At 43.2% G+C, this 27,885-nt stretch overlaps 1 protein-coding gene across 1 annotated transcript in view; it reads right to left on the reverse strand.

The window, feature by feature from the left end:
- MIER2 (MIER family member 2) overlaps positions 1-27,885 on the reverse strand; it is a 201,088-nt gene that overhangs the window by 110,316 nt on the left and 62,887 nt on the right. The window contains exon 5 of the mRNA XM_077253926.1: positions 18,669-18,709. Within this exon, the coding sequence (XP_077110041.1) occupies positions 18,669-18,709 (41 nt within the window). The remainder of the gene's footprint in view (positions 1-18,668; positions 18,710-27,885) is intronic.

Here is a 27,885-nt window from a genome sequence, read left to right on the forward strand (position 1 = left end):
AGCAGTGCAGAGGATGGAAGACAGAGCAGCGCGCAGCGATGGAACTAGGAAGGTGACTATCGCGCAATGCTCACCTCCCCCGATATACTCACCTGCTCCCGGACGGTCCCTGGCAGCGTCTCACTGTCAGATGGTCTCCGGGAGCCGGCGGTATCTTCCTATGTTCAGCGGTCACGTACCGCTTATTACAGTCATGAATATGCGTGCATATTCATGACTTTAATGAGCGGTACCACGTGACCGCTGAACACAGGAAGATACCGCCGGCTCCCAGAGACCATCGGACATGCAGGGACCGCGCCAGGAACAGGTGAGTATGTAACCGCGCCGCTCCCCCTCCCCCGCGAACCCCCCCGCAGCTAATGACTCGAGTATAAGCAGAGAGGGTCACTTTCAGCCCAAAAAAGTGGGCTTAAAATCTCGGCTTATACTCTAGTATATACGGTAGTTCAAAGGAAGGTCAGGTTTATAGGTTCTCTAATCAGCCAAACTGTTTTCAGCTATGTTAACACACTTGCACAAGGGTTTTCAAGGGTATTCTAATCATCCATTAGCCTTCTTACACAGTTAGCAAACACAAAGTACCATAAGAACACTGGAGTTATGGTTGTTGGAAATGGGCCTCTATACACTTATTTAGATATTGCATTATAAACCAGATGTTTGCAGCTAGAATAGTCATTTACCACTAACAATGTATAGAGTGTATTTCTGAATCATTTAATGTTCGCTTCATTGGAAAAAACTGTGCGTTTCTTTCAAAAATAAGGAAATTTCTAAGTGATCCTAAACTAGATGCCATTTGCCACCAGTTTTGCTATATTTCAGATCTGCAACGTTACTGGAGTAACAAAAAGCACAAGGTGTGCGATACTCAGGGACATGGCCAAGGTAAGGAAGGCTGAAAAACGACCACCTTTGAACAAGAAACAATAAAACGTCAAGACTGGGCCAAGAAATATCTTAAGACTTACTTTTCAAAGGTTTTGTGGACTGATGAAATGAGAGTGACTCTTGATGGACCAGATGGATGGGCCAGAGGCTGGATCAGTAAAGGGCAGAGAGCTCCACTCCGACGCAGACGCCAGCAAGGTGGAGGTGGGGTACTGGTATGGGATGGTATCATCAAAGATGAACTTGTGGGACATTTTCGGGTTGAGGATGGAGCGAAGCTCAACTCCCAGACCTACTGCCAGTTTCTGGAAGACAACGTCTTCAATCAGTGGTACAGGAAGAGGTCGGTATCGTTCAAGAAAAACATGATTTTCATGCAGGACAATGCTCCATCACATGCTTCCAACTACTCCACAGCGTGGCTGGCCAGTAAAGGTCTCAAAGAAGAAAAATAATGACATGGCTGGCCCCCTTGTTCACCTGATCTGAACCCCATAGAGAACCTGTGGTCCCTCATAAAATGTGAGATCTACAGGGAGGGAAAACAGTACACATCCCCAAACCGTGTCTTTGAGGCTGTGGTGGCTGCTGCACGCAATGTTGATCGTAAACAGATCAAGCAACTGACAGAATCTATGGATGGAAGGCTGTTGAGTGTCATCAAAGAAAGGTGGCTATATTGGTCACTAATTTTTTAGGGTTTTGTTTTGCATGTCAGAAATGTTTATTTCTAAATTTTGTGCAGTTATATTGGTTTACCTGGTGAAAATAAACAAGTGAGATGGGAATATATTTGGTTTTTATTAAGTTGCCTAATAATTCTGCACAGTAATAGTTACCTGCACAAACAGATATCCTCCTAAGATGGCCAAATCAAAAAAAAACCCACTCCAACTTCTAAAAATATTAACCTATGATATTTATGAGTCTTTTGAGTTGATTTAGAACATAGTTGTTGGTCAATAATAAAAATAATCCTCTAAAATACAACTTGGCTAATAATTCTGCACACAGTGCACTACTGTAACAGAAAGTGCCCGAATGCTTGGCGTGTCAAGAGGTACTGTCTCCAAAGTAATGACTGCGTTTGAAAGAGAAGGAAAAACGTCCGCAGCAAAGCACAGGTCCGGCCGAAAGTCAAAGTTGACTGAGAGAGACCGTCGGACTCTAAAGCGAATTGTGAGAGAGGATCGCAAGACCACGGCTCCAAAAATCACTGCTGAGCTCAATGAACACCTACAAAACCAGTTTCAACGAAAACTGTTAGTCGGGAGCTGCACAAATCTGGATTCCACGGAAGAGCTGCAATTAGAAAACTGCTGCTCTCAATGACAAATGTTTCCAAGCGTTTAGAGTGGTGTAGAAACCTCCAGAATTGGTCCCTTGAGCAGTGGAAACATGTGATATTCTAAGACGAATCATCGTTTAGCCTATCTCCGACCTCCGGACTGCCTTCTCCCAAAACATGGCGGAGGTTCTGCGATGATCTGGGGTGCTATTTCATGGAGATCCACCGGGCCAATGATATCCCTTCATGGAGGAATTAATAGCAGAGATTATTTGGGCATTTTGGGCTACCAAGTGCATCCAATGGTTCAAGCACTGTTCCCGGAGGGGAACACCATCTTTCAGGATGATAATGCACCAATTCATACAGCTAGAATCGTTAAAGCATGGCACGAGGAACATTCTAATGAAGTTGAGCATCTCATCTGGCCCCCACAATCCCCAGACCTCAACATTATTGAGCATTTATGGTCGATTTTAGAGATTCAAGTTAGACAATGATTTCCGCCGCCATCGTCGTTCAAAGAACTGGAGGGTGTTTTAACTGCAGAATGGGCTAAAATTCCTATGGAAACAATTCACACCTTGTATGAATCCATACCTCGGAGAACTGAGGCTGTAATCGCCGCAAAAGGTGGACCTACACCAGATTAAACTAACTTTAGTTGATGTTTCCATTATTTTGATATATATATATATATATATATATATATATATATATATATATATATATATATATATATATATATATATACATACATACACATACACAGTGGGGCAAAAAAGTATTTAGTCAGTCAGCAATAGTGCAAGTTCCACCACTTAAAAAGATGAGAGGCGTCTGTAATTTACATCATAGGTAGACCTCAACTATGGGAGACAAACTGAGAAAAAAAAATACAGAAAATCACATTGTTTTTTTATCATTTTATTTGCATATTCTGGTGGAAAATAAGTATTTGGTCAGAAACAAACAATCAAGATTTCTGGCTCTCACAGACCTGTAACTTCATCTTTAAGAGTCTCCTCTTTCCTCCACTCATTACCTGTAGTAATGGCACCTGTTTAAACTTGTTATCAGTATAAAAAGACACCTGTGCACACCCTCAAACAGTCTGACTCCAAACTCCACTATGGTGAAGACCAAAGAGCTGTCAAAGGACACCAGAAACAAAATTGTAGCCCTGCACCAGGCTGGGAAGACTGAATCTGCAATAGCCAACCAGCTTGGAGTGAAGAAATCAACAGTGGGAGCAATAATTAGAAAATGGAAGACATTCAAGACCACTGATAATCTCCCTCGATCTGGGGCTCCACGCAAAATCCCACCCCGTGGGGTCAGAATGATCACAAGAACGGTGAGCAAAAATCCCAGAACCACGCGGGGGGACCTAGTGAATGAACTGCAGAGAGCTGGGACCAAGGTAACAAGGCCTACCATAAGTAACACACTACGACACCATGGACCCAGATCCTGCAGTGCCAGACGTGTCCCACTGCTTAAGCCAGTACATGTCCGGGCCCGTCTGAAGTTTGCCAGAGAGCATTTGGATGATCCAGAGGAGTTTTGGGAGAATGTCCTATGGTCTGATGAAACCAAACTGGAACTGTTTGGTAGAAACACAACTTGTCGTGTTTGGAGGAAAAAGAATACCGAGTTGCATCCATCAAACACCATACCTACTGTAAAGCATGGTGGTGGAAACATCATGCTTTGGGGCTGTTTCTCTGCAAAGGGGCCAGGACGACTGATCCGGGTACATGAAAGAATTAATGGGGCCATGTATCGTGAGATTTTGAGTGCAAACCTCCTTCCATCAGCAAGGGCATTGAAGATGAAACGTGACTGGGTCTTTCAACATGACAATGATCCAAAGCACACCGCCAGGGCAACGAAGGAGTGGCTTCGTAAGAAGCATTTCAAGGTCCTGGAGTGGCCTAGCCAGTCTCCAGATCTCAACCCTATAGAAAACCTTTGGAGGGAGTTGAAAGTCCGTGTTGCCAAGCGAAAAGCCAAAAACATCACTGCTCTAGAGGAGATCTGCATGGAGGAATGGGCCAACATACCAACAACAGTGTGTGGCAACCTTGTGAAGACTTACAGAAAACGTTTGACCTCTGTCATTGCCAACAAAGGATGTATTACAAAGTATTGAGATGAAATTTTGTTTCTGACCAAATACTTATTTTCCACCAGAATATGCAAATAAAATGATAAAAAAACAGACAATGATTATATATATATATATATATATATATATATATATATATATATATATATATATATATATATATATATAATTTTTTTAACATATTCCCCTTTCATCCTGATCAAAATATAGAAAGAATAAAAATCTACACATATTTGGTATCGCTGAGCTCAGAATCACCTGATCAATATAAAAGAAAGAATTAACCTGATAGCTAAATAGCATAAGGAGACATTTTTTTTTAAAAGCCAGAATTAAGGTATTTTTGGTCACCCCTACACTGCAATACAATGCAATAATGACTGATGAAAACATTGTATCTGCACCAAAATTGTATCAATAAAAAAGTCAGCTCGGCACACAAGAACTAAGCCCTCAGGTAGCCCCAGATCACAAAAAATGGAGACGCAACAGGTCTCAAAATGGCTTTTAAAAAACAAATTTTAAACAAATTTGGGATTTTTTTTCACCACTTAAATAAAAAAGAACCTATACCCATTTGGTGTCAATGATTCTCCAGGTCATTATGAGTACACAATGGCAGGTCAGCTTTAGCATTTAGTGAATATGGGAAAAATAACACAGAAAAAACAACTGTGGAATTGCACTTTGTCAATTTAACCACAATTGGATTTTTTTTTTCTTATTTTCCAGTACAAGATATGTTAATACCAATGTTGCCATTAAAAAGTACGTGTCCCGCAAGCCCTCACGTTGCCATATTGACCAAAAAATTAAAAAGTTATGGCCAGTCAAGAAGGGAAGCAAAAAACTAAAACCAAAAGCCGAAAATGTTCCAGGTTTAAATACACCTTCCTACCTGCTTGTTTTCCCTTTATCCCTCCCCCATCGTCTTTGATTTACAGCTCTGGCTTCATAGAGCCAGAGAAGGGTGGAGATAGATGGAAGCCAAGCAGGTTGGAAGGTGTGTATAAATGATTGCGCGCGCGCAATTTGTTTGAACACTCATTCTGAGTTGACCGGGTCCCTTTAACATCAAGTGCGCTGAAAATTACACACCCTGCTCAGCACACACTGCAGAACAGGATGTCAGTCAAGGACAGTGATTACAGCGCACCCAATGTGTTGTGCTAGATTGGCTCACTCAGATGTACACAAAGGTAGTCACGGGAACACTGTCTCCAAGTCCTTCACTGGTTTATTAGGTACATGCGGAATAAACCTTGCAGCGCTGGAGTCCTAGGTTCAAACCCTGCCAAGGACTACATCTGCAAAGAGTTTGTATGTTCTCCCCGTGTTTGTGTGGGTTTCCTCCGGGTTCTCCGGTTTCCTCACACATTCCAACGACATACTGATAGGGAATTTAGATTGTGAGCCCCATCGGGGACAGCGATGATAATGTCTGTAAAGAGCTGCGGAATATGTTAGCGCTATATGAAAAGATTATTATTATAAACCATGATGAAGTAAAAATAAACATGGCCATTTGCGCAAAACAGGAAAACAAAACAAAATGGTATCTCATAGTCCATACGTCTGCAAAGTTCCGTCGCTCAGGATTAGCAAAAACACATGGTTCAGTTTAGCGCCAACACAAGCTCCTCTCTTAAGTAAGTCTCTCCAGACACACTTAATATTGAATGCCTAAGAAGGCTATGAACCTCAAACCACACCCTGGGGTGGAGATATGGAGAACAACCTCCCACCAGCTCTATGGTTGTTCTCAAAAACCCAGCCCTTTTAAAATAGCTGCTTAACCCCTCTCAACGCTTATTGTGCTAGAGCAAAACTTTTGTGTTTCACATCACTGAAGCCAATAGCCTCAGCGAAACATATCTCCCCTCTCCAGTAGCTTACCAGTGACAGTGTATTGAGCGCTTGCTGTTCAAAGCCATAGAACTGCCCCAACAATTGGAAGAGAGTGTTTGCAAGGAGAATGCTCTCAGTGGGGAAAAAGAGAATCTTGTAGTTATGATACCTTTAACCCCTTCACCCCCAAGGGTGGTTTGCACGTTATGGACCAGGCCAATTTTTACAATTCTGACCACTGTCCCTTTATGAGGTTATAACTCTGGAACGCTTCAACGGATCCCGGTGATTCTGACACTGTTTTCTCGTGACATATTGTACTTCATGATAGTGGTAAAATTTCTTTGATATTACATGCGTTTATTTGTGAAAAAAATGGAAATTTGGCGAAAATTTTTAAAATTTTCGCCAAATTTTCCAACTTTGAATTTTTATGCAATTAAATCACAGTGATATGTCACACAAAATACTTAATAAGTAACTTTTCCCACATGTCTACTTTACATCAGCACAATTTTGGAACCAAAATTTTTTTTTGTTAGGGAGTTATAAGGGTTAAAATTTGACCAGCAATTTCTCATTTTCACAACACCATTTTTTTTTTAGGGACCACATCTCATTTGAAGTCATTTTGAGGGGTCTATATGATAGAAAATACCCAAGTGTGACACCATTCTAAAAACTGCACCCCTCAAGGTGCTCAAAACCACATTCAAGAAGTTTATTAACCCTTAAGGTGTTTCACAGGAATTTTTGGAATGTTTAAATAAAAAGTCATAGTTACTCACCGTTAACGGTGTTTCTCGGAGCCCATGACAGCACTACGGAGAGAGGGGATCCGCCCTTCAGGGACAGGAAACCTACAGATAAAAGGGCGGTACCTCTCCCTCGCATCAGTTGGTTTACAGAGCATCAGAGGACCTCCAGGTTAGTTGCAACAGAGAGAACATTATTTTATAACATTTCTTAATAGAGGAACCCCGTGCCTAAACGTATAGTATATACATCATATAAATTATATTTAAAAAGGTGCTCACCGCACTCGTGATGGGAGGGAATAAGCAGGTGCTGTCATGGGCTCCGAGAAACACCGTTAACGGTGAGTAACTATGACTTTCTCGGTCTCCCATGACAGCACTACGGAGAGAATTGCAGAGATTAAGCTTAGGGAGGGACCACCGCCTCAAGGACCCTTCGTCCGAAGGTTAAGTCAGATACAGAGGCTAGATTAAGTCTATAGTGCCTAAAAAAGGTTGATGGTGATGACCAGGTGGCCGCCTTACAGATTTGCTCTATTGATACCTCTGACCTCTCAGCCCATGAGGTAGCTACTGCTCTTGTGGAATGCGCTTTTATACCATCCGGGATTGTATTCCCCGAAGATGAATATGCCAAGGCTATTGCCTCCTTAATCCACCTGGCTAAAGTTCCCTTGGATGCCCGGAATCCTTTTCTGGGACCCTGAAAACAGACAAAGAGCCTTCCTTCCTATACTCCCTGGTGGAATCTAAGTATTGGACTAGGCATCTTCTAACGTCTAGATTATGGAAGTTTAGCTCTTTCTCGTTTTTCGGGTCTGGACAGAAGGATGGTAGGGATACCTCCTGTGACCTATGAAATTTTGATGCCATTTTTGGCAAATAGGCTGGGTCGGGTCTAAGAATGACTATCATCCAAGATTTTAGTGAAAGGTGGATTAGAGGAGAGGGCTTGGATGTCACTTATTCGGCGCGCAGATGTTAGAGCTACTAAGAGAATAGTTTTAAGTGATAATGTTTTTATGGAAATCGTTTGTATAGGTTCAAATGGAGGGCCCGTTAATGCTGAAAGGACTAAATTTAGGTCCCATGAGGGTGTTTTTTGAATAACTAAGGGTTTTGATCTTGTAACCGCCTTAATAAATCTTATTACCCATGGGTTAGCAGCAATGTTTTGGTTATATAAGGCTCCTAAAGCTGCTATTTGTACCTTCAGGGTACTGACTGCCAGCCCCTGCTCCAGACCTTTTTGTAGGAACTCCAGAATTTTAGGAATTGAAGGCCTGTCCTGGATCTTTACCTTGGAGACAGATAGGAATTTCCTCCACGTCTTCCCATAAATTTTAGTGGTGATGGGCTTTCTACTTTTTAAGAGTGTAGCCACTAAATTATCTGAGAAACCTCTTTCTCTTAATAGTCCCCGTTCAAAAACCAGGCTGTCAAATGGAGGTTCGACTCCTGTGGGTGGAAGATTGGACCTTGATGTAGAAGGTCTGGCATATCCGGTAGAACCCACGGGTCTGATATCGATAGTATCCTTAGCCAGGAAAACCATGCTCTTTTTGGCCAGAATGGGGCAATCAGGATCATTTTTGTTTTGTCCTCTCTGACTTTCCGAATGACTGCTGGAATCAGAATGGTTGGCGGAAAGGCGTATGTCAGTTTGTGTGTCCATGGAATCAGAAAAGCATCCAGAGCCTGGGGATTCCCTTCTGGGCTTAGAGAACAAAATTTGCCTACTTTTTTGTTTTTGCAATTGGCGAACAGGTCTATTGTTGGTGTCCCCCACATTTTTGTGATCTGATTGTAGATGGATTGGTTTAGGGACCACTCGCCTTGTTTTAACTGAGTCCGGCTCAGGTAATCTGCCCTTTCGTTGTTTGAACCCTGGATGTGTAGTGCCGAGAGGGATAGTAAGTTTTCTTCCGCCAGTTTGATAATTTTGGCTGAAGAACTCATCAGTGAACGAGACCTTGTTCCCCCCTGGTGGTTTATATAGGCTACAGTCACTTTGTTGTCCGAAAGAACTCGGACATGGTGTCCCTGAATATCGGTTAGGAAAAAAAGAAGAGCATGATATACCGCCCAAAGTTCTTTTTGGTTTGAGGATGCTAATAGTATTTGATCTGACCAATTTCCCTGGGCTATTTTGTCCCCCAGGTGGGCCCCCCACCCTTTGGGGCTCGCATCGGTTGTTATTATCCGAGAGATGTTTGGTACCCAAGGGACTCCCTTTGACAGGTTTTGGTCTTTTCCCCACCAGAGAAGGGAATGAATAACTGACGAATCTAGGGTGAGCCGGCTTTCCAATTTGTTTTTTAGTAACAATTGCCATTCCAGGATGTGCCACTGAAGCTCTCTTGTATGAAATTGCGCAAAGGGTATCGCTGGTAGGCATGAGGACAGAGAGCCCAGAAGCGACATTGCCCTCCTTAGAGTCATTGAGGGATTGTGTAACGTTCGCGCTATCATGGACAATATGCTGTCTTTTTTGGGACCCGGAAGCCGGCATTCTTGGACCCGAGAGTCCAATGTCAGTCCTAGGAACTCTTGTACTTGACAGGGTTCCAATTTCGATTTTTTTTATGTTTATAAGCCATCCCAAGTCCGTCAGGATGGTCATCACTTGGTCTCTCTTTTCTCTGCAACTTTGTGCTGAGTTGCTTGCGATAAGAAAGTCGTCCAGGTAAGGGACTATTAGTATATCTTGTTCCCTCACGTGGGCCATCATTTCCGCTATTATTTTCGTAAATATACGTGGGGCTATTGAAATCCCGAATGGAAGAGCTTTGTATTGAAAAAACCTTATTTGGCCCTTTATGGAGACTGCCATCCTGAGGAATTTTTGGGATTGATTGTGGATGGGCACATGATAGTATGCGTCGGTTAGATCTATTACGACCATGTAGCAGTTCGGGAAGAGAATCTTTATAGTGGACCTTATCGTCTCCATTTTGAATTTGTAATTTACGACGTATCTGTTTAGGTTTTTTAGATTTATGATTGTCCGAAAGGACCCGTCGGGCTTTGGTACTAAAAATAGAGGGGAGAAAAAACCTTCCCCTACCTCCTGAGGAGATATTTCCCGAATCACCGATTTTTGTAGTAGGGTCATGATTTCCTCCTCTAATGCAGTCTGTTCTGCAGCCGAAGATCTTGTTTTTGTTATCACATAGTTCCGGGGAGGGAAAGACACAAAATCTATTTTTAGGCCATACCGTATGAGATTTAGGATCCAGATGTTGTTGGAAATTTTTTCCCAGGCGGGAAGGAACGATGTTAGTCTTCCTCCCACCGGAGGATAAATGTCATTTGGAGAACTTTTTGTCACGGGAGGTGTTGCCAAAGAGGTAACCCCTATCCCTTCTCCTTCCTTCTTCCCACTTATTCTGCTCTCTGGGGGGTCTACGACGAAAAAATCTGCGGCTCCGAAAAGACTGTTTAAATGGAGTCGGACCCAGATTTGGAAACCCCTTCTTCTTATCCCCCGCCTTTTGGAGGATGTCATCCAGGGTTTCTCCGAATAAAAAATTGCCCTCACATGGGATAGAACATAACTTTAATTTTGTCTGTAGATCTCCCGGCCAGCTCTTTAGCCACAAGGTTCTTCTGGCAGCGTTGGAAAGAGCAGCGGCCTTAGATGTTAGGCGTACAGAGTCCGCCGAGGAGTCTGCCAGGAACGCTGCTGCTGCTCTCATTGCAGGGAACGAATCCAGCAATTGTTTTCTGGGTAACCCGTCTTTGATCTGACTTTCCAGTTGGTCGATCCACACCATAAGGGATCTGGAGGTGCAAGTAGCTGCAACTGCAGGTCTCAGGCTACCCCCAGCTGATTCCCATGCTCCCTTGAGGAAAGTATCCGCTTTTTTATCTAACGGGTCTTTGAGGGTACCCATGTCCTCGAATGGCAGCGCGAATTTTTTCGAGGCTTTGGCTACTGCAACATCTAGTTTTGGTGCCTTATCCCAGAAAGAGGAAGCCTCATCCTCGAAGGGATATTTTCTTTTAAGGGAGGGTACCGAGGAATTTCTTCTATCCGGTTTCTCCCATTCTTTTTTAATTAATGTCTGGACATTAGGATTTAGGGGAAAAGTTCTTCTCTTTTTTTGTCCCAGACCTCCAAACATCACATCTTGGGCCGTTTTGTCGGGTTTGGGTTCCTCCACCCCCATAGTAGCCCTAACTGCTCTCACTAAGGAATCTACTTCCTCTAGTGGGAAGCAATGTCGGCCCGACTCTTCCTCGGACGAGGAAAGGAGGGATTTTGAATCGTCCGAGTCAGCATTTTCGGACGACGATCGGCCCGAGTGGGAATGTACTGATTCCTTCACCTTCTTCACCTCTTTTTTGGAGGATAGAAGGGCATTCTGAACCTCAGATCTGATCACATTTTTAAGTTCAGAAGCGAAGTCGGGGGTCTCCTCACATAGTAAGCGTTGGATGCATGACTTGCAAAGCTTTTTCTCCCAGGTTACTGGTAAAGCTTTGTTACAGGTGGGGCAGACCCTATTTTTCCTTTTCTCCCTGCTCTTCTTACCCTAGTAAGGGAGAAGAGGGAGCTCCATTATAAATATGTACATTCACGAAGATCACTCACCACCTGGATGTGAAGGCAGGTACCGGTTCTGGAGGGGGACTCGGGCCTGGTAAGGAAGGTCCTTGAGACGGAGTATCAGTTTTCGCAGCGGATCTGCTGCGCCGTGTGGAACGGCTGCTAGATCCACTCCTGGTGCTCTTTGCGTGGCGCTGCTGTCCAGGCTGCAGCTCCTGCGTGTCGCTGTCCTCCATGGTTACAGGGAGAAAGTGCGACACCCATGTGTGCATAATCTCCCTTTTTGTAACCGGCGCCAATCCCCCGGCGTCTGCCGCACTTCCGGTTCCTGCTCCCAGGGAGAAGATTTTACTGCGCATGCGCGCGCGATGACCCGGAAGTCCTTGCCGCATTTCCGGTGCGGCGGCCATCTTTGTACACCCGGAGCGTGCAGCAGTCGGCGCAGGAGCTCCGGGTGATTAGCGCCCCTTTTTCCTATGGAGTCTGGCGGCGTTCTCCCCTCGCTCACCCTGAAGGACCCCTCGGTCCCAGCGGTGGCGGCTTCGGGAGCCGGACAAGCCGCGGCAGGAGCCTCCTCGCTGCCAGAACTCGACCGCCCGGTCCCGGTCTCGGTCCATCGGTCTTCATGTCAGGTACCGTCCGATAGAGAGGTTCCCTGTCAGGGACAGGAAACCAACTGATGCGAGGGAGAGGTACCGCCCTTTTATCTGTAGGTTTCCTGTCCCTGAAGGGCGGATCCCCTCTCTCCGTAGTGCTGTCATGGGAGACCGAGAAATGAGCATTTAACTTTTTTTTCACACAAAATTTACTTCAGCTCCAATTTGTTTTATTTTACCAAGGGTAACAGGAGAAAATGGACCCCAAAAGATGTTTTTTAGCGGATTTTTATGATTGGCAGCTGTCACACACTGAAAGCAGCTTTTTATTGCAAAAAATATTTTTTGCGTTACCACATTTTGAGAGCTATAATTTTTCCATATTTGAGTCCACAGAGTCATGTGAGGTCTTGTTTTTTGCGGAACGAGTTGACGTTTTTATTGGTAACATGCTCGGGCACGGGAGATTTTTTGATCGCTTTTTATTCCGATTTTTGTGAGGCAGAATGACCAAAAACCAGCTATTCATGAATTTCTTTTGGGGGAGGCGTTTATACCGTTCCGCGTTTGAAAAATTGATAAAGCAGTTTTATTCTTCGGGTCAGTACGATTACAGCAACACCTCATTTCTATCATTTTTTTTATGTTTTGGCGCTTTTATACGATAAAAACTATTTTACAGAAAAAATAATTATTTTGGCATCGCTTTATTCTGAGGACTATAACTTTTTTATTTTTTCGCTGATGATGCTATATGGCGGTGATATAGTTTTATAGGTGGGGTCGTTACGGACGCGGCGATACTAAATATGTGTACTTTTATTGTTTGATTTTTTTTTATTTAGATAAAGGAATGTATTTATGGGAATAATATATATCTATTTTTTTTCTTTATTTAGGATTTTTTTTTTTTTTTTTTTTACACACATGTGGGAATTTTTTTTTTAACTTTTTTACTTTGTCCCAGGGGGGGACATTACAGATCGGTGATCTGACAGTGTGCACAGCACTCTGTCAGATCACCGATCTCACTTACAGCCGTGCAGGCTGCAGCTTTCATCTGCAGCCTGCACGGCACCCGGAAATAATCCCTGCAGGACCCGGATGCAGCCCCGCGGCCATTTTGGATCCGGGGCCTGCAGGGATAGGAGGTAGGAGACCCTCGCAGCAACGCGATCACATCGCGTTGCTCCGGGGGTCTCAGGGAAGCCCGCAGGGAGCCCCCTCCCTGCGCGATGCTTCCCTGTACCGCCGGCACACCGCGATCATGTTTGATCGCGGTGTGCCGGGGGTTAATGTGCCGGGGGCGGTCCGTGACCGCTCCTGGCACATAGTGCCGGATTTCAGCTGCGATAGGCAGCTGACACCCGGCCGCGATCGGCCGCGCTCCCCCCGTGAGCGCGGCCAATCGTGCTGGACGTACTATTCCATCCTTGGGAATTAGGGCCCACCCCACATGGACGGAATAGTACGTCCAATGGCAGAAAGGGGTTAAGGGTATGTGCACACGTTCAGGAATGTTCACGTTTTTTTCGCGATAACGCATACATATGCATCCTATCATTTAGAATGCGTTCCGCAATTTGTGCACATGATGCGTTTTTTTCCGCAAAAAAACGCATTGCGGTAAAAAAAAGCAGCATGTTCATTAACCCCTTCACCCCCAAGGGTGGTTTGCACGTTAATGACCAGGCCAATTTTTACAATTCTGACCACTGTCCCTCTATGAGGTTGTAACTCTGGAACGCTTCAACGGATCTTGGCGATTCTGACAATGTTTTCTCGTGACATATTGTACTTCATGATAGTGGTAAAATTTCTTCGATATAACTTGCGTTTATTTGTGAAAAAAACGAATATTTGGTGAAAATTTGGAAAATTTCGCAATTTTCCAACTTTGAATTTTTATGCCCTTAAATCACAGACATATGTCACGCAAAATACTTAATAATTAACATTTCCCACATGTCTACTTTACATCAGCACAATTTTGGAACCAAAATTTTTTTTTGTTAGGGAGTTATAAGGGTTAAAAGTTGACCAGAAATTTCTCATTTTTACAACACCATTTTTTTTTTTTTTTAGGGACCACATCTCATTTGAAGTCATTTTGAGGGGTCTATATGATAGAAAATACCCAAGTGTGACACCATTCTAAAAGCTGCACCCCTCAAGGTACTCAAAACCCAATTCAAGAAGTTTATTAACCCTTCAGGTGTTTCACAGGAATTTTTGGAATGTTTAAATAAAAATGAACATTTTACTTTTTTTCACACAAAATTTATTTCAGCTCCAATTTGTTTTATTTTACCAAGGGTAACAGGAGAAAATGGACCCCAAAAGTTGTTGTACAATTTGTCCTGAGTACGCTGATACCCCATATGTGGGTGTAAACCACTGTTTGGGCGCAGGGCAGAGCTCGGAAGGGAAGGAGCGCCATTTGACTTTTCAATGCAAAATTGACTGGAATTGAGATGGGACGCCATGTTGCGTTTGGAGAGCCCATGATGTGCCTAAACATTGAAACCCCCCACAAGTGACACCATTTTGGAAAGTAGACCCCTTAAGGAACTTATCTAGATGTGTGTTGAGCACTTTGACCCAACAAGTGCTTCACAGAAGTTTATAATGCAGAGCCGTAAAAATAAAAAATCATATTTTTTCACAAAAATGATATTTTCGCCCCCATTTTTTTATTTCCCCAAGGGTAAGAGAAGAAATTAGACCACAAAAGTTGTTGTGCAATTTGTCCTGAGTACGACGATACCCCATATGTGGGGGTAAACCACTGTTTGGGTGCATAGCAGAGCTCGGAAGGGAAGGAGCGAAATTTTACTTTTCAATGCAAAATTGACTGGAATTAAGATGGGACGCCATGTTGCGTTTGGAGAGCCCCTGATGTGCCTAAACATTAAAAACCCCCACAAGTGACACCATTTTGGAAAGTAGACCCCCCTAAGGAACTTATCTAGATGTGTTTTGAGAGCTTTGAACCCCCAAGTGTTTCACTACAGTTTATAACGCAGAGCCGTGAAAATAAAAAATCATATTAAACTTATTTTTTAGCCCCCAGTTTTGTATTTTCCCAAGGGTAACAGGAGAAATTGGACCCCAAAAGTTGTTGTCCAATTTGTCCTGAGTACGCCTATACCCCATATGTTGGGGTAAACCCCTGTTTGGGCACACGGGAGAGCTCTGAAGGGAAGGAGCACTGTTTTACTTTTTCAACGCAGAATTGGCTGGAATTGAGATGCCATGTCCCGTTTGGAGAGCCCCTGATGTGCCTAAACAGTGGAAACCCCCCAATTATAACTGAAACCCTAATCCAAACACACCCCTAACCCTAATCCCAACAGTAACCCTAACCACACCTCTAACCCAGACACGCCCAACCCTATTCCCAACCGTAAATGTAAACCAAACCCTAACCCTAACTGTAGCCCCAACCCTAACTGTAGCCCCAACCCTAGCCCCAACCCTAGCCCTAACCCTAACCCTAGCAATAACCTTAGCCCTAACCCTAGCAATAACCCTAGCCCTAACCCTAGCAATAACCCTAGCCCTAACCCTAGCCGGAAAATGGAAATAAATACATTTTTTTTATTTTTTAATTTTTCCCTAACTATGGGGGTGATGAAGGGGGGTTTGATTTACTTTTATAGCGGGTTATTTAGCAAATTTTTATGATTGGCAGCCGTCACACACTGAAAGACGCTTTTTATTGCAAAAAATTTTTGCGTTACCACATTTTGAGAGCTATAATTTTTCCATATTTGAGTCCACAGAGTCATGTGAGGTCTTGTTTTTTGCGGGACGAGTTGACGTTTTTATTGGGAACATTTTCGGGCACGTGACATTTTTTGATCACTTTTTATTCCGATTTTTGTGAGGCAGAATGATCAAAAACCAGCTATTCATGAATTTCTTTTAGGGGAGGCGTTTATACCGTTCCGCGTTTGGTAAAATTGATAAAGCAGTTTTATTCTTCGGGTCAGTACGATTACAGCGATACCTCATTTATATCATTTTTTTTATGTTTTGGCGCTTTTATACGATAAAAACTTTTATAGAAAAAATAATTATTTTGGTATTGCTTTATTCTCAGGACTATAACTTTTTTATTTTTTTGCTGATGATGCTGTATGGCGGCTTGTTTTTTGCGGGACAAGATGATGTTTTCAGCGGTACCATGGTTATTTATATCTGTCTTTTTGATCGCGTGTTATTCCACTTTTTGTTCGGCGGTATGGTAATAAAGCGTTGTTTTTTGCCTCTTTTTTTTCTTACGGTGTTTACTGAAGGGGTTAACTAGTGGGGCAGTTTTATAGGTTGGGTCGTTACGGACGCGGCGATACTTAATATGTGTACTTTTGTTTTTTTTTATTATTTAGATAAAGAAATGTATTTATGGGAATAATATATATATTTTTTTTTCTTTATTTAGGATTTTTTTTTTTTTACACACACGTGGGAATTTTTTTTTAAACTTTTTTACTTTGTCCCAGGGGGGGACATTACAGATCGGTGATCTGACAGTGTGCACAGCACTCTGTCAGATCACCGATCTGCCTCACAGCACTGCAGGCTTACCAGCGCCTGCTCTGAGCAGGCACTCTGTAAGCCACCTCCCTCCCTGCAGGACCCGGATGCCGCGGCCATCTTGGATCCAGGACCTGCAGCGAGGAGGGAGGTAGGAGACCCTCGGAGGAACGCGATCACATCGCGTTGCTCCGGGGGTCTCAGGGAAGCCCGCAGGGAGTCCCCTCCCTGCGCGATGCTTCCCTATACCGCTGGCACACCGCGATCATGTTTGATCGCGGTGTGCCGGGGGTTAATGTGCCGGGGGCGGTCCGTGACCGCTCCTGGCACATAGTGCAGGATGTCAGCTGCAATATGCAGCTGACACCCGGCCGCGCTCCCCCCGTGAGCGCGGCCGATCGCGTATGACGTACTATCCCGTCGGTGGTCATACGGGCCCACCCTACCTCGACGGGATAGTACGTCATATGTCATATCTCAACAAAACGCGGATTTAGATAAAATAACCGCAGGAAGAGAACCATAATATAAAAACAAGATATCTTTATTAAATAAATTAACAAAACAACAACATCATAATCAAAATAAGACTTGATATAGTAACAGAGTGTCCTGAGGAATAAAAAGACCTGCACACTATTCCCAAAATATAACTGATAATGTTAATATAACAATCTAATATGCCAAACAAAAGGACTAAATGGGTTGCTATAATGTATCATAATAGAAATACTGTGGAGATACGGGAAAAAGTAGTTATCCTAACAATTCAGGTAATTCCCCCCGTCCACATCCATCATATTGTGAGCAAATACCCCAGCACCACATTAGTTTGTTTAGGCATACTAAGGTATAGATTATATTATATACAGACCCAGTTGGCATATAGGTAACGCAGGTCCCTTCCTCCTCGTGCGCACGAAATTTAGCTTTTTCTTTCTGCAGCAATATTTCCAATTGGAGGCACATTTAAAAATATTATCTACCCGCAATTACCACTATAGCTGTAGGTAAAGTTTTTTTTTTTGCGACAGGTTTTCTAACATGTAGAATTGACAACATAATTGTTACAACCCATAGAATAAAGTTAAGGCAATACCAACTAAAACATCATATACCTATATTTTGATACAGAAAAAAAAATATTTTATGGAAAATCTGTTTTTTTATTGACACGCTCCAAATAGAGGTTGAAAAAGGTGTATGAGGACCTGAATTTTGTGATCATGAATATATAGCCATGCTGTATTGCAAATAAAAAAAAAATTATATATATATATATATATATATATATATATATATATATATATATATATATATATATATATATATATATATATATATATATATATATATAGTGTCATGAGAAAAACTATGTAGTCTATGATTTTACATATCAGAATGTATATAAAAAAAATTTAAATCTGGTCCTAAGGTGGTTTTAATATTAGAGGTAAATAAAACCTGAGAAGAACAAAAACAAATTAATAAATACAGTCATCATATATTTAACATAAGCTAGGCCAACATGCAGCAGCAGTGTGTGAAAAGATGAAAGTGTTTCCCAAAAATGTAATTCCATGTCACGTAATTAACACAGCAGCCCGTCCTAGTCATGTGTGAGGACAGGCTGCAGTCTGAAGAATAAACTCCTGAGACATGTGTCTCAACTGACAGAAGAGCTGAATCATAAACTCATATCAGTGAACCCAGGAGAAAAGCTGTGACAGAAGAAGAAATACATTTCCTCAGCTGAGTGAGCATAGAGGAGTGAGGCCAGGAGAAAAAAAAAAGTGTACAGACATTACAGCAAGGGATTGCAAATGATTCGCTTTCTTTATTTTTAGTAAAACATTACTTAAAAACAGGTAGGGAAATGTTTTACCTCCCAAAAAAGATCCCATGCTGTTCATCAGTAAACTCTTTTGAATCCTTCCCTTCCCTTACTGGAAAAACATCATTGCAAAAAAATAAAATAAAATAAAAAAATGGTTTACAACATATTCTAATATTTTAAGAAAACCAATCTAATGTGTACAAGCATGATACAGACAACTTTTACCTCGGCCCTCATTTCAGACTCCATGGTCCAGTCATCTGGAGCTGTGGAAATAAAAACGCACATATGAATATAAAAAAAGGCATAAATTATGCCTGATAAGATATTCTTTAATGCCAAAACAATGTTCTCATCTATGTAACTGCAAAAACTACATGTAAAAAGATGAATGATTTCAGATTCAGAGAGAAACTTTCTGAACACAAGATTATTATGCTCCACACAAAGGATAAAGTGACTGTACAATAGTACCATATTTTGTATCATCTGACTACATAACTCTGCTGGTACATTATCTAGACTTTGATCCAAAAGTAAATCTTATAACATCACTTACTGGAGTCCAACTTGAGTTTAATTTAAAAGGAGTTTCCACTTGGGAGTCCGGCTGCTGGGTCCCCAAACTATCCAGAGAACAGGTATGGAACAGTGGTCAGAGTATAAAACTGACAGTACAGAGCGCATCTGGCAGCGACAAACCATGACTAGAGTGTACACTACCGTTCAAAAGTTTAGGGTCACCCAGACAATTGTGTTTTCCATGAAAACTCATACTTTTATTAATCAAACGAGCTGCCAAATGAATTGAAATAATAAATTTTCCCCTTCAAAATTTGCTTTCGTCAAAGAATGCCCCTTTGCAGCAATTCCAGCATTGCAGACCTTTGGCATTCTAGCAGTTAATTTGCTGAGATAATCTGGAGAAATTTCACCCCATGCTTCCAGAAGCACCTCCCACAAGATGGTTTGGCTTGATGGGCACTTTTTGCGTGCCAAACAGTCAAGCTGCTCCCACAACAGCTCAATGGGGTTGAGATCTGGTGACTGCGCTGGCCACTCCATTACAGAGAGAATACCAGCTGCCAGCTTCTTCCCTAAATAGTTATTGCATAATTTGGAGGTATGCTTTGGGTCATTGTCCTGTTGTAGGATGAAATTGGCTCCAATCAAGCGCCGTCCACAGGGTATGACATGGCGTTGTAAAAGGGATTTTGAATAAGGAAGGCTATCGCTCCATTTTGCCTTGTACAAATCTCCCACTTTACCAGCACCAAAGCAACCCCAGACCATCGCATTACCTCCACCATGCTTGACAGATGGCGTCAGGCTCTCTTTCAGCATCTTTTCACTTGTTCTGCATCTCAAAGGTTCTTCTGTGTGATCCAAACACCTCACACTTGGATTTGTCTGTCCATAACACTTTTTTCCAAACTTCCAATGTCTGTGTTCTTTTGCTCATATTAATATTTTCCTTTTATAAGCCAAACTCAGATATGGCTTTTTCTTTGCCACTCTGCCCTGAAGGCCAGCATCTTGGGAGTCGCCTCTTCACTGCAGACGTTGACACTGGCGTTTTGCATGCACTATTCAATGAAGCTGCCAGTTGAGGACCTGTGAGGCGTTGATTTCTCAAACTACAGACTCTAATGTACCTGTCTTGTTGCTCAGTTGTGCAGTGGGGCCTCCCACTTCTCTCTTTCTACTATGGTTAGGGCCTTCATTTCTAAGAACAAGAAAAGACTGTCGAGTTTCACATGAAAGTTCTTTTTTTCTGACCATTTTGAGAGTTTAAAGGAACCAACAAATGTAATGCTCCAGATTCTCAACTAGCTCAAAGGAAGGTCAGGTTTATAGATTCTCTAATCAGCCAAACTGTTTTCAGCTGTGCTAACATACTTGCAAAAGGATTTTCAAGGGTATTCAAACTATCCATTAGCCTTCTTACATAGTTAGCAAACACAAAGTACCATAAGAACACTGGAGTGATGGTTGTTGGAAATGGGCCTCTATACACCTATGAAGATATTGCATTACAAACCAGATGTTTGCAGCTAAAATAGTCATTTACCACATTATAGATTGCATTTCTGAATCATTTAATGTTAGCTTCATTGGATAAAAACTGGGCTTTTCTTTCAAAAATAAGGACATTTCTAAGGCTACTTTCACACATCAGGTTTTTTGTTTCAGACACAATCCGGCAAGTTTTGAAAAAAACGGATACTTTTTGTTGTACGTCGGATCCTTTTTTTTTTTCTCATAGAGTTGTATTAGCGCCGGATTGTGCCTGATGGCCAGACGTTTCATCCTTTTTTTCCGGATCCGTCCAAATAGAATGTTGTTGTCGTCCGGTGAAAAAAAATCACACAGTGATGGAACCGGTCAAAAACCGTGAAACAATGAATCCGGCCTCCGGATCCGGTTTTTAAAGCATTTCCCATTGAATTCATGCAGAGAGATATCTCTCTCTCTCTCCCCTTTTCCAGGAAGTCACTGTAAGCTCCATGTTAAAAATAAAAACCAAATCCGGCAGAAAAACGGATCCGTTGCATCAGTTTTTTTTCACTATTTGCAACGGATCCGTTTTTTTAAACATTTGCCAGATTCTGCCTGGAACAAAAAAGCTGATGTGTGAAAGTAGCCTTAGTGACCTTAAACTTTTGAACGGTAGTGTATGTGTGCAAGATCGAACTCTGCTCCGCTCTCGTGATCGTTGTGGATACCAGTGGTCTAATTCCCCAGTGAATATTATGAGATGGCAGGCTGCAGGGAGAGAGATATGTGATCTCCTCCTCCAGCACACTCCACCAAGGAGCCCAACGGCGCAAGCAAGACAGATGGGAAGGGAAGCACTGCCACTAGGGAAAGTTAAGAGGGGCAACCCCTGAAACTTTCCCTGCACAACCCTGAACTTCCTGACGTTCCTAGACGGGTTCTTGCAGCAATCATGTACCTATCCCTGGATAGCGGGAAGAAACCAGACAAACTTCCAAACAACAATCTTCGGAGACGACTCCTAAGCATCTTCTCTTTACTCGGACTCCCATGACAGCACGACGAGAGAGGGGATCCGCCCTTCGGGAACAGGAAACCTACAGATACAAAAGGGCGGCACCTCTCCCCATGCATCAGCTTAAAGGAGATGATCCGCATGGAAGTAAGGGAATCTCTACGTTCCCTATCCCAGGCGGGTGGTTCAAAGCATAAGTCTCCCCTGGTGTCTGATTCTTCGGAGGAAGAAAGAAGAAGGTTCTTATGCCTCTATTCCCTCTTCCTCTTCATCTGAAGAGGACTCTGGCCGATTTTGCCTACCTCTGGACCGTGTTGACAAATTAGTTAAATCGGTCAGAGGCACAATGGGCCTGGAAGAGCCTAAAACTCAACCTTCCAAGCAAGAGATTATGTTCAGTGGGTTGGATCATAAAAAACGTAGATCCTTCCCGGTGAACGATAAGATTCAGGATTTAATTCTACGAGAGTGGAAGAAACCTGAAAAGAGAGGCTCATTGCCGCCAGCATTGAAGCGCAGATACCCCTTCGAGGATACAGCGGTGGTTACCTGGGACAAGGCCCCTAAATTAGATGCGGCAGTGGCGAAAGCATCAAAGAAAGCCTCACTACCATTTGAGGACATGGGGTCCCTTAAAGATCCTCTTGATAGGAAGGCGGACACCTTCCTTAAAGGTACCTGGGAGATGGCGGCCGGATCGTTGAGACCAGCAGTGGCCGCAATGTGTACGGCCAGATCGCTAATGGTCTGGCTGGACCAGTTGGGGTCACAACTTAAGGAAGGTGCATCTAGGAATACAATCCTTAATGCACTCCCCGTAATTCAAGATGCAGCGGCCTTCCTGTCGGACGCTTCAATAGACTCAGTCAAAATGGCGGCCAGGGCAGCAGGTCTTTCCAATGCGGCTCGTAGAGCCTTATGGTTAAAGTGTTGGTCTGGGGACATTCAGTCAAGTTCCAAGCTCTGCGCCATCCCATGCAAAGGGGAATATCTCTTTGGACCAACTCTGGACGAGTTGCTTGAGAAAGCAGGGGATGACAAGAAGAAGTTCCCCAATTTAACATCAGCATCTTACCGTCGCCCTTTCAACAGGAGGAGATTTGGTCGTGGAAGAAAACGCGTATCCTCGCCCTCTAGAGATAATTTTAGATGGGAGGATAGACGCAGGAGAGGTACGGGCTACATGTTCCGCCGTTCCTCAAAAGAACGTAAAAAGTCAGACCAATGACTAGCAATCCCTGTGGGAGGGAGATTGGCAGCCTTCTCTTCCGCATGGTCTGACATCACTAATAGTGACTGGGTCCGAGGCATTATTTCAGACGGTCTGAGACTGGAGTTTAACCATTGGCCTCGTGATAAATTTAAACTAACCCCCTTACGTTCCTCCACTGTTGAACAGACAGCTTTGGAAGCTGAAGTCTTGAATCTATGTCTTAAAAAGGTGCTGATTGAGATTCCAGATTCAGAAAGAGGTAGAGGGTTCTACTCTCCTCTGTTTCTGATTCAAAAACCAGATAGGTCATTTAGGACTATCATTAATCTTAAATCTCTTAATGAATTCCTGGTTAATAAAACACTGCTTTATGGTAGTTGTAGATCTTAAGGACGCATACTATCATATACCTATCCATGAGAACTTCCAGAGGTTCCTGAGGGTGGTGGTGTCTATAGCGGGAATTGTTCGTCATTTTCAATTTAGAGCCCTTCCCTTCGGCATTTCAGCAGCACCTAGGGTGTTTACTAAAGTAGTCGCTGAGATTATGGCACATTTGCGGGAATTCAATATCCTCATAACGCCTTATCTGGATGATTTCCTTATTGTGGGGAATTCAGCAGATCATTGCCTTTCACAAGCAAAGACAGCCATAGCCAAACTAGAACGTCTGGGCTGGATTATAAATTATGACAAATCCCGTTTACAGCCCCTAAAAATTCAGAGATTCCTCGGACTGTTATTAAATTCAGAGACCCAACAATGCTGTCTGCCGCCTGATAAATTGCTCCACATTCAACAACAGGTGTTAAAGGCAATTAATAAACCATCCATGACCCTTCGACAGGCTATGTCACTGTTAGGATCCCTAACTTCGTGCATTCCTGCCGTCCGTTGGGCCCAATTCCATACCAGACCTTTACAGTTTGAGGTTCTGGATAATGATAGAACCTTACAGGGGTCCTTGCAGGGTCAGGTAATGTTAAGTCCGATAGTTCTTACATCTCTCAGATGGTGGCTAGTAGAAGACAATCTGTCGGCAGGAGTTCCCTGGGTGACGCATGTGACTCGTATAATAACAACTGACGCCAGCCCTACGGGATGGGGGGCACACATGGGTGACATCGTAGTTCAAGGGCTATGGGACCCTCAAACATCAGCCTCTTCTAATCAGAGAGAGTTAATGGCTATTGAATTAGCAGTTAAAGAACTCCTCGTGTATCTACAGGGTCACCATGTCAAGATCCTCTCCGACAACCAGGAGGCAGTAGCCTACGTAAACCACCAGGGTGGAACACATTCCGAATCTCTGATGGAAGTAGCAGACCGCCTTCTCCAGACAGCAGAGGGCCATTTACTATCTTTAACTGCTCTACATTTAAAGGGGAAAGAAAACATAAAAGCGGACTTTCTAAGCCGCAACACCTTAAAACAAGGAGAATGGTCCCTGAACAGAGACATCTTCGGTCAGATCGTCCACATGTGGGGTCATCCAGAGGTGGACCTATTTACCACCAGGGACAACAGAAAAACAAAAAAATTCTGTTCCCTGAATCCCAGGGAAAATCCATTGGCAGTGGACGCTTTCCTGATCAAATGGGACTTCCAATTGGCTTATGCGTTCCCACCGCTGGGCCTATTACCTCTTGTGGTCAGGAAGATAAGGGAGGACCGAGCAAGGGTCATACTGGTCGCCCCTTTCTGGCCCAAGAGGACTTGGTTCGCTTGGCTCAGGACCATGTCGGTGGAAGACCCCTGGGTACTCCCGGACATTCCAAATTTACTCCATCAAGGTCCGATCACCCATCCGCAGGTGAAGGGGCTCCATTTGACGGCATGGTGTTTGAGAGGTCATTGTTAAAAAACAGAGGTTTTTCCCCAAATTTAATTGATACCCTTATGAAGAGTAGAAAAAATATAACAACAAAGATCTACTCTAGAACCTGGAGGAAGTTCTTGGCCTCTTCAGATTTTAGAATTGAAGAAGGGTTACCAATTAACCAAATTTTAGAATTCCTGCAGAAGGGGTTAGAGCTAAACTTATCTACAAGTACGCTAAAAGTACAAGTCTCAGCCCTAGGGGCCCTGTTTTCTTGTAACATTGCTAAAAATTATTGGGTATCAAGGTTCATAAAAGCTTCTAGTAGAGCTAGACCTATACACAAGAACAGATCGGTACCTTGGGATCTCAACCTAGTCCTTTCAGCCTTAACTAGAGAACCGTTTGAGCCCTTACATTCGGCTTCAGTTAAATTATTGTCCCTCAAAACAGCATTTTTAGTAGCAATAACATCTGCTCGTAGAGTTGGGGACATACAGGCACTCTCTAGACTCTCCCCTTATACAGAATTTCTACAGGACAGAGTAGTCCTCAAACCGGACCCAGCCTATCTGCCAAAAGTGGCCTCACATTTTCACAGATCACAGGAGATAGTGTTACCATCATTTCTCCCTAATCCCTCTAATACTAAGGAAGAACTACTCCATACGTTAGATGTTAGGAGATGCCTGTTAGAATATATCACAGTCACTAACGCTTGGAAGAGAGAGGATGCGTTATTTTTATCCTTCCAAGGTCCTAGGAAAGGGCTTAGAGTTTCGAAGTACACACTAGCGAAGTGGATTAGGGAGGCTATCTCTTTGGCTTATACTGCAGGTGGAGGTCCGGCTCCGCAGAATCTGAGGGCGCATTCCACCAGGGCCATGGCTACGTCCTGGGCGGAAAAATCTGGAGTATCAATCGACCAGATATGTAAGGCGGCCATATGGTCATCCCCGTCCACCTTCTTTAAACACTATAGGTTGGATTTGGGGACCTCCTCTGATCTCACCTTCAGGTTAAGGGTGCTGCAAGCTATAGTCCCTCCCTAAGGTAGTGTTACATCTCTGTAAATCTCTCGTCGTGCTGTCATGGGAGTCCGAGTAAAGCATTAAGCTACTTACGGGAGCGGCATTTCTCGGAGGCCCATGACAGCACCCTTAGTTCCCTCCCTATTTTCACGTGGGGGTTGCACTTCCTTTAATGAGATATATAGATCTCACGTGTGATTTCTTGTTATATTACAAGGATTTGATTTGGTATATAAACTGTATATAATGTATACTTGTGTGCTACTAACCGCGGTAGTCCTCTCAGGCTCTAATATACAACTGATGCATGGGGAGAGGTGCCGCCCTTTTGTATCTGTAGGTTTCCTGTTCCCGAAGGGCGGATCCCCTCTCTCGTCGTGCTGTCATGGGCCTCCGAGAAATGCCGCTACCCGTAAGTAGCTTAATGCTTTCCATGGCTCACAGCTCCAAACCAAATTCCAAGACAGCAATCTACCACTGGCAACTACCCAAGACAAGAGGCCAATAATTATACAAGAGGGGAGTGTGGATAACATGAGAACAACTGAGATAACTTAGGACAGGAGACAAGCAGGAGAGTTTAACCCTGGTAAACAAACAAGGGAAATCTGCACAGCTAAAGGTACCGTTACACTAAACGATTAACCAACGATCACGACCAGCGATACGACCTGGCCGTGATCGTTGGTAAGTCGTTGTGTGGTCGCTGGGGAGCTGTCACACAGACAGCTCTCTCCAGCGACCAACGATCAGGGGAACGACTTCGGCATCGTTGAAACGGTCTTCAACGATGCCGAAGTCCCCCTGCAGCACCCGGGTAACCAGGGTAAACATCGGGTTACTAAGTGCAGGGCCGCGCTTAGTAACCCGATATTTACCCTGGTTACCATTGTAAAAGTAAAAAAAACAAAACAAAAAAACACTACATACTCACATTCTGATGTCTGTCACGTCCCCTGCCGGCTTCCACAGGGTTAAAACTGCTTTCGGCAGGAGCGTTTGCTAATGCTGCTGCCGAGAGCTTCCTGCACTGAATGTGTCAGTGCCGGCAGTAACAGTAACACCGCTGTGCTCTGCTTTACGGCCGGCGCTGATATAGTCAGTGCAGGAAGCTCTCGGCAGCAGCGAAGCATTAGCAAGCGCTCCTGCCGAAAGCATTTTTAACCCTGTGGACGCCGGGGGACGTGACAGACATCAGAATGTGAGTATGTAGTGTTTTTTGTTTTTTTAACTTTTACAATGGTAACCAGGGTAAATATCGGGTTACTAAGCGCGGCCCTGCACTAAGTAACCCGATGTTTACCCTGGTTACAAGTGAACACATCGCTGAATCGGCGTCACACACGCCGATCCAGCGATGACAGCGGGTGATCAGCGACAAAATAAAGTTCTGGACTTCTAGCTCCGACCAGCGATATCACAGCGGGATCCAGATCGCTGCTGCGTGTCAAACACAACGAGATCGCTATCCAGGATGCTGCAACGTCACGGATCGCTGTCGTTCTCGTTGGAAAGTTGCTCAGTGTGAAGGTACCTTAACTGGAAAGCAAGCAGATCCAACCAGTGCAAGCATGCGTGTAGCCTTATCAGGCGATCTTCTGTCACAGCACCTTATGAAACACTCCTTGTGTAATGCTAAGTGTAAATCACACAGAAACTAAATAAAAAGTATTAATAAAAAGAAAAATCATTAAAAACAAAGTGCTTTTCTTTCTTTGAAAAACAAACAAAAACCACACACAACCCAAAGCTGGAATTGCAGATTTATGATCGTTTCACACTTAAAATTGAATGAAAGGAAATCTATTGGACCCAAAATAGGCACCCATAAATCCTACATGCAGAAAAATAAGCCCTTACTCAGCTTTGTCAATGAAAAATAAGTTACATCTCTTACAAAATGGAGTCTCAAAAATATATTGGTTAATGAAAAAAAAGGTGATAATATAAACAAACTATACATATTTAGTATCAGATCCACAACAGAAAAATGAGCCCGCTATTTATCCAACATAATTGAACACAAAAAGTCAGAATCAGTTATTTTCTATATATTTTTATTGTGCAAATCTAGTAAAATAAAACTTAAGCCCTTAGTGACAGAGCCTATATATATATATATATATATATATATATATATATATATATATATATATATATATATATATATATATATATATATATATATATATATATATATATATATATATATATATATAATATATATTTTTTTTTTTTCGGGCATGCACAGTTGCGCTGCCCTTTGAACTTACAGAGCAGGCGCCAGGGACGCTAACAAAGGAAGAGGAGGCGGCGCCCGGCGTGCAGAGGCCATGAGTGACGGCTGGGAGGCGTCTGGAGTAGGG

This window comes from Ranitomeya variabilis, chromosome 1 (assembly GCF_051348905.1).
Source record: "Ranitomeya variabilis isolate aRanVar5 chromosome 1, aRanVar5.hap1, whole genome shotgun sequence".
Lineage (NCBI taxonomy): Eukaryota > Metazoa > Chordata > Amphibia > Anura > Dendrobatidae > Ranitomeya > Ranitomeya variabilis.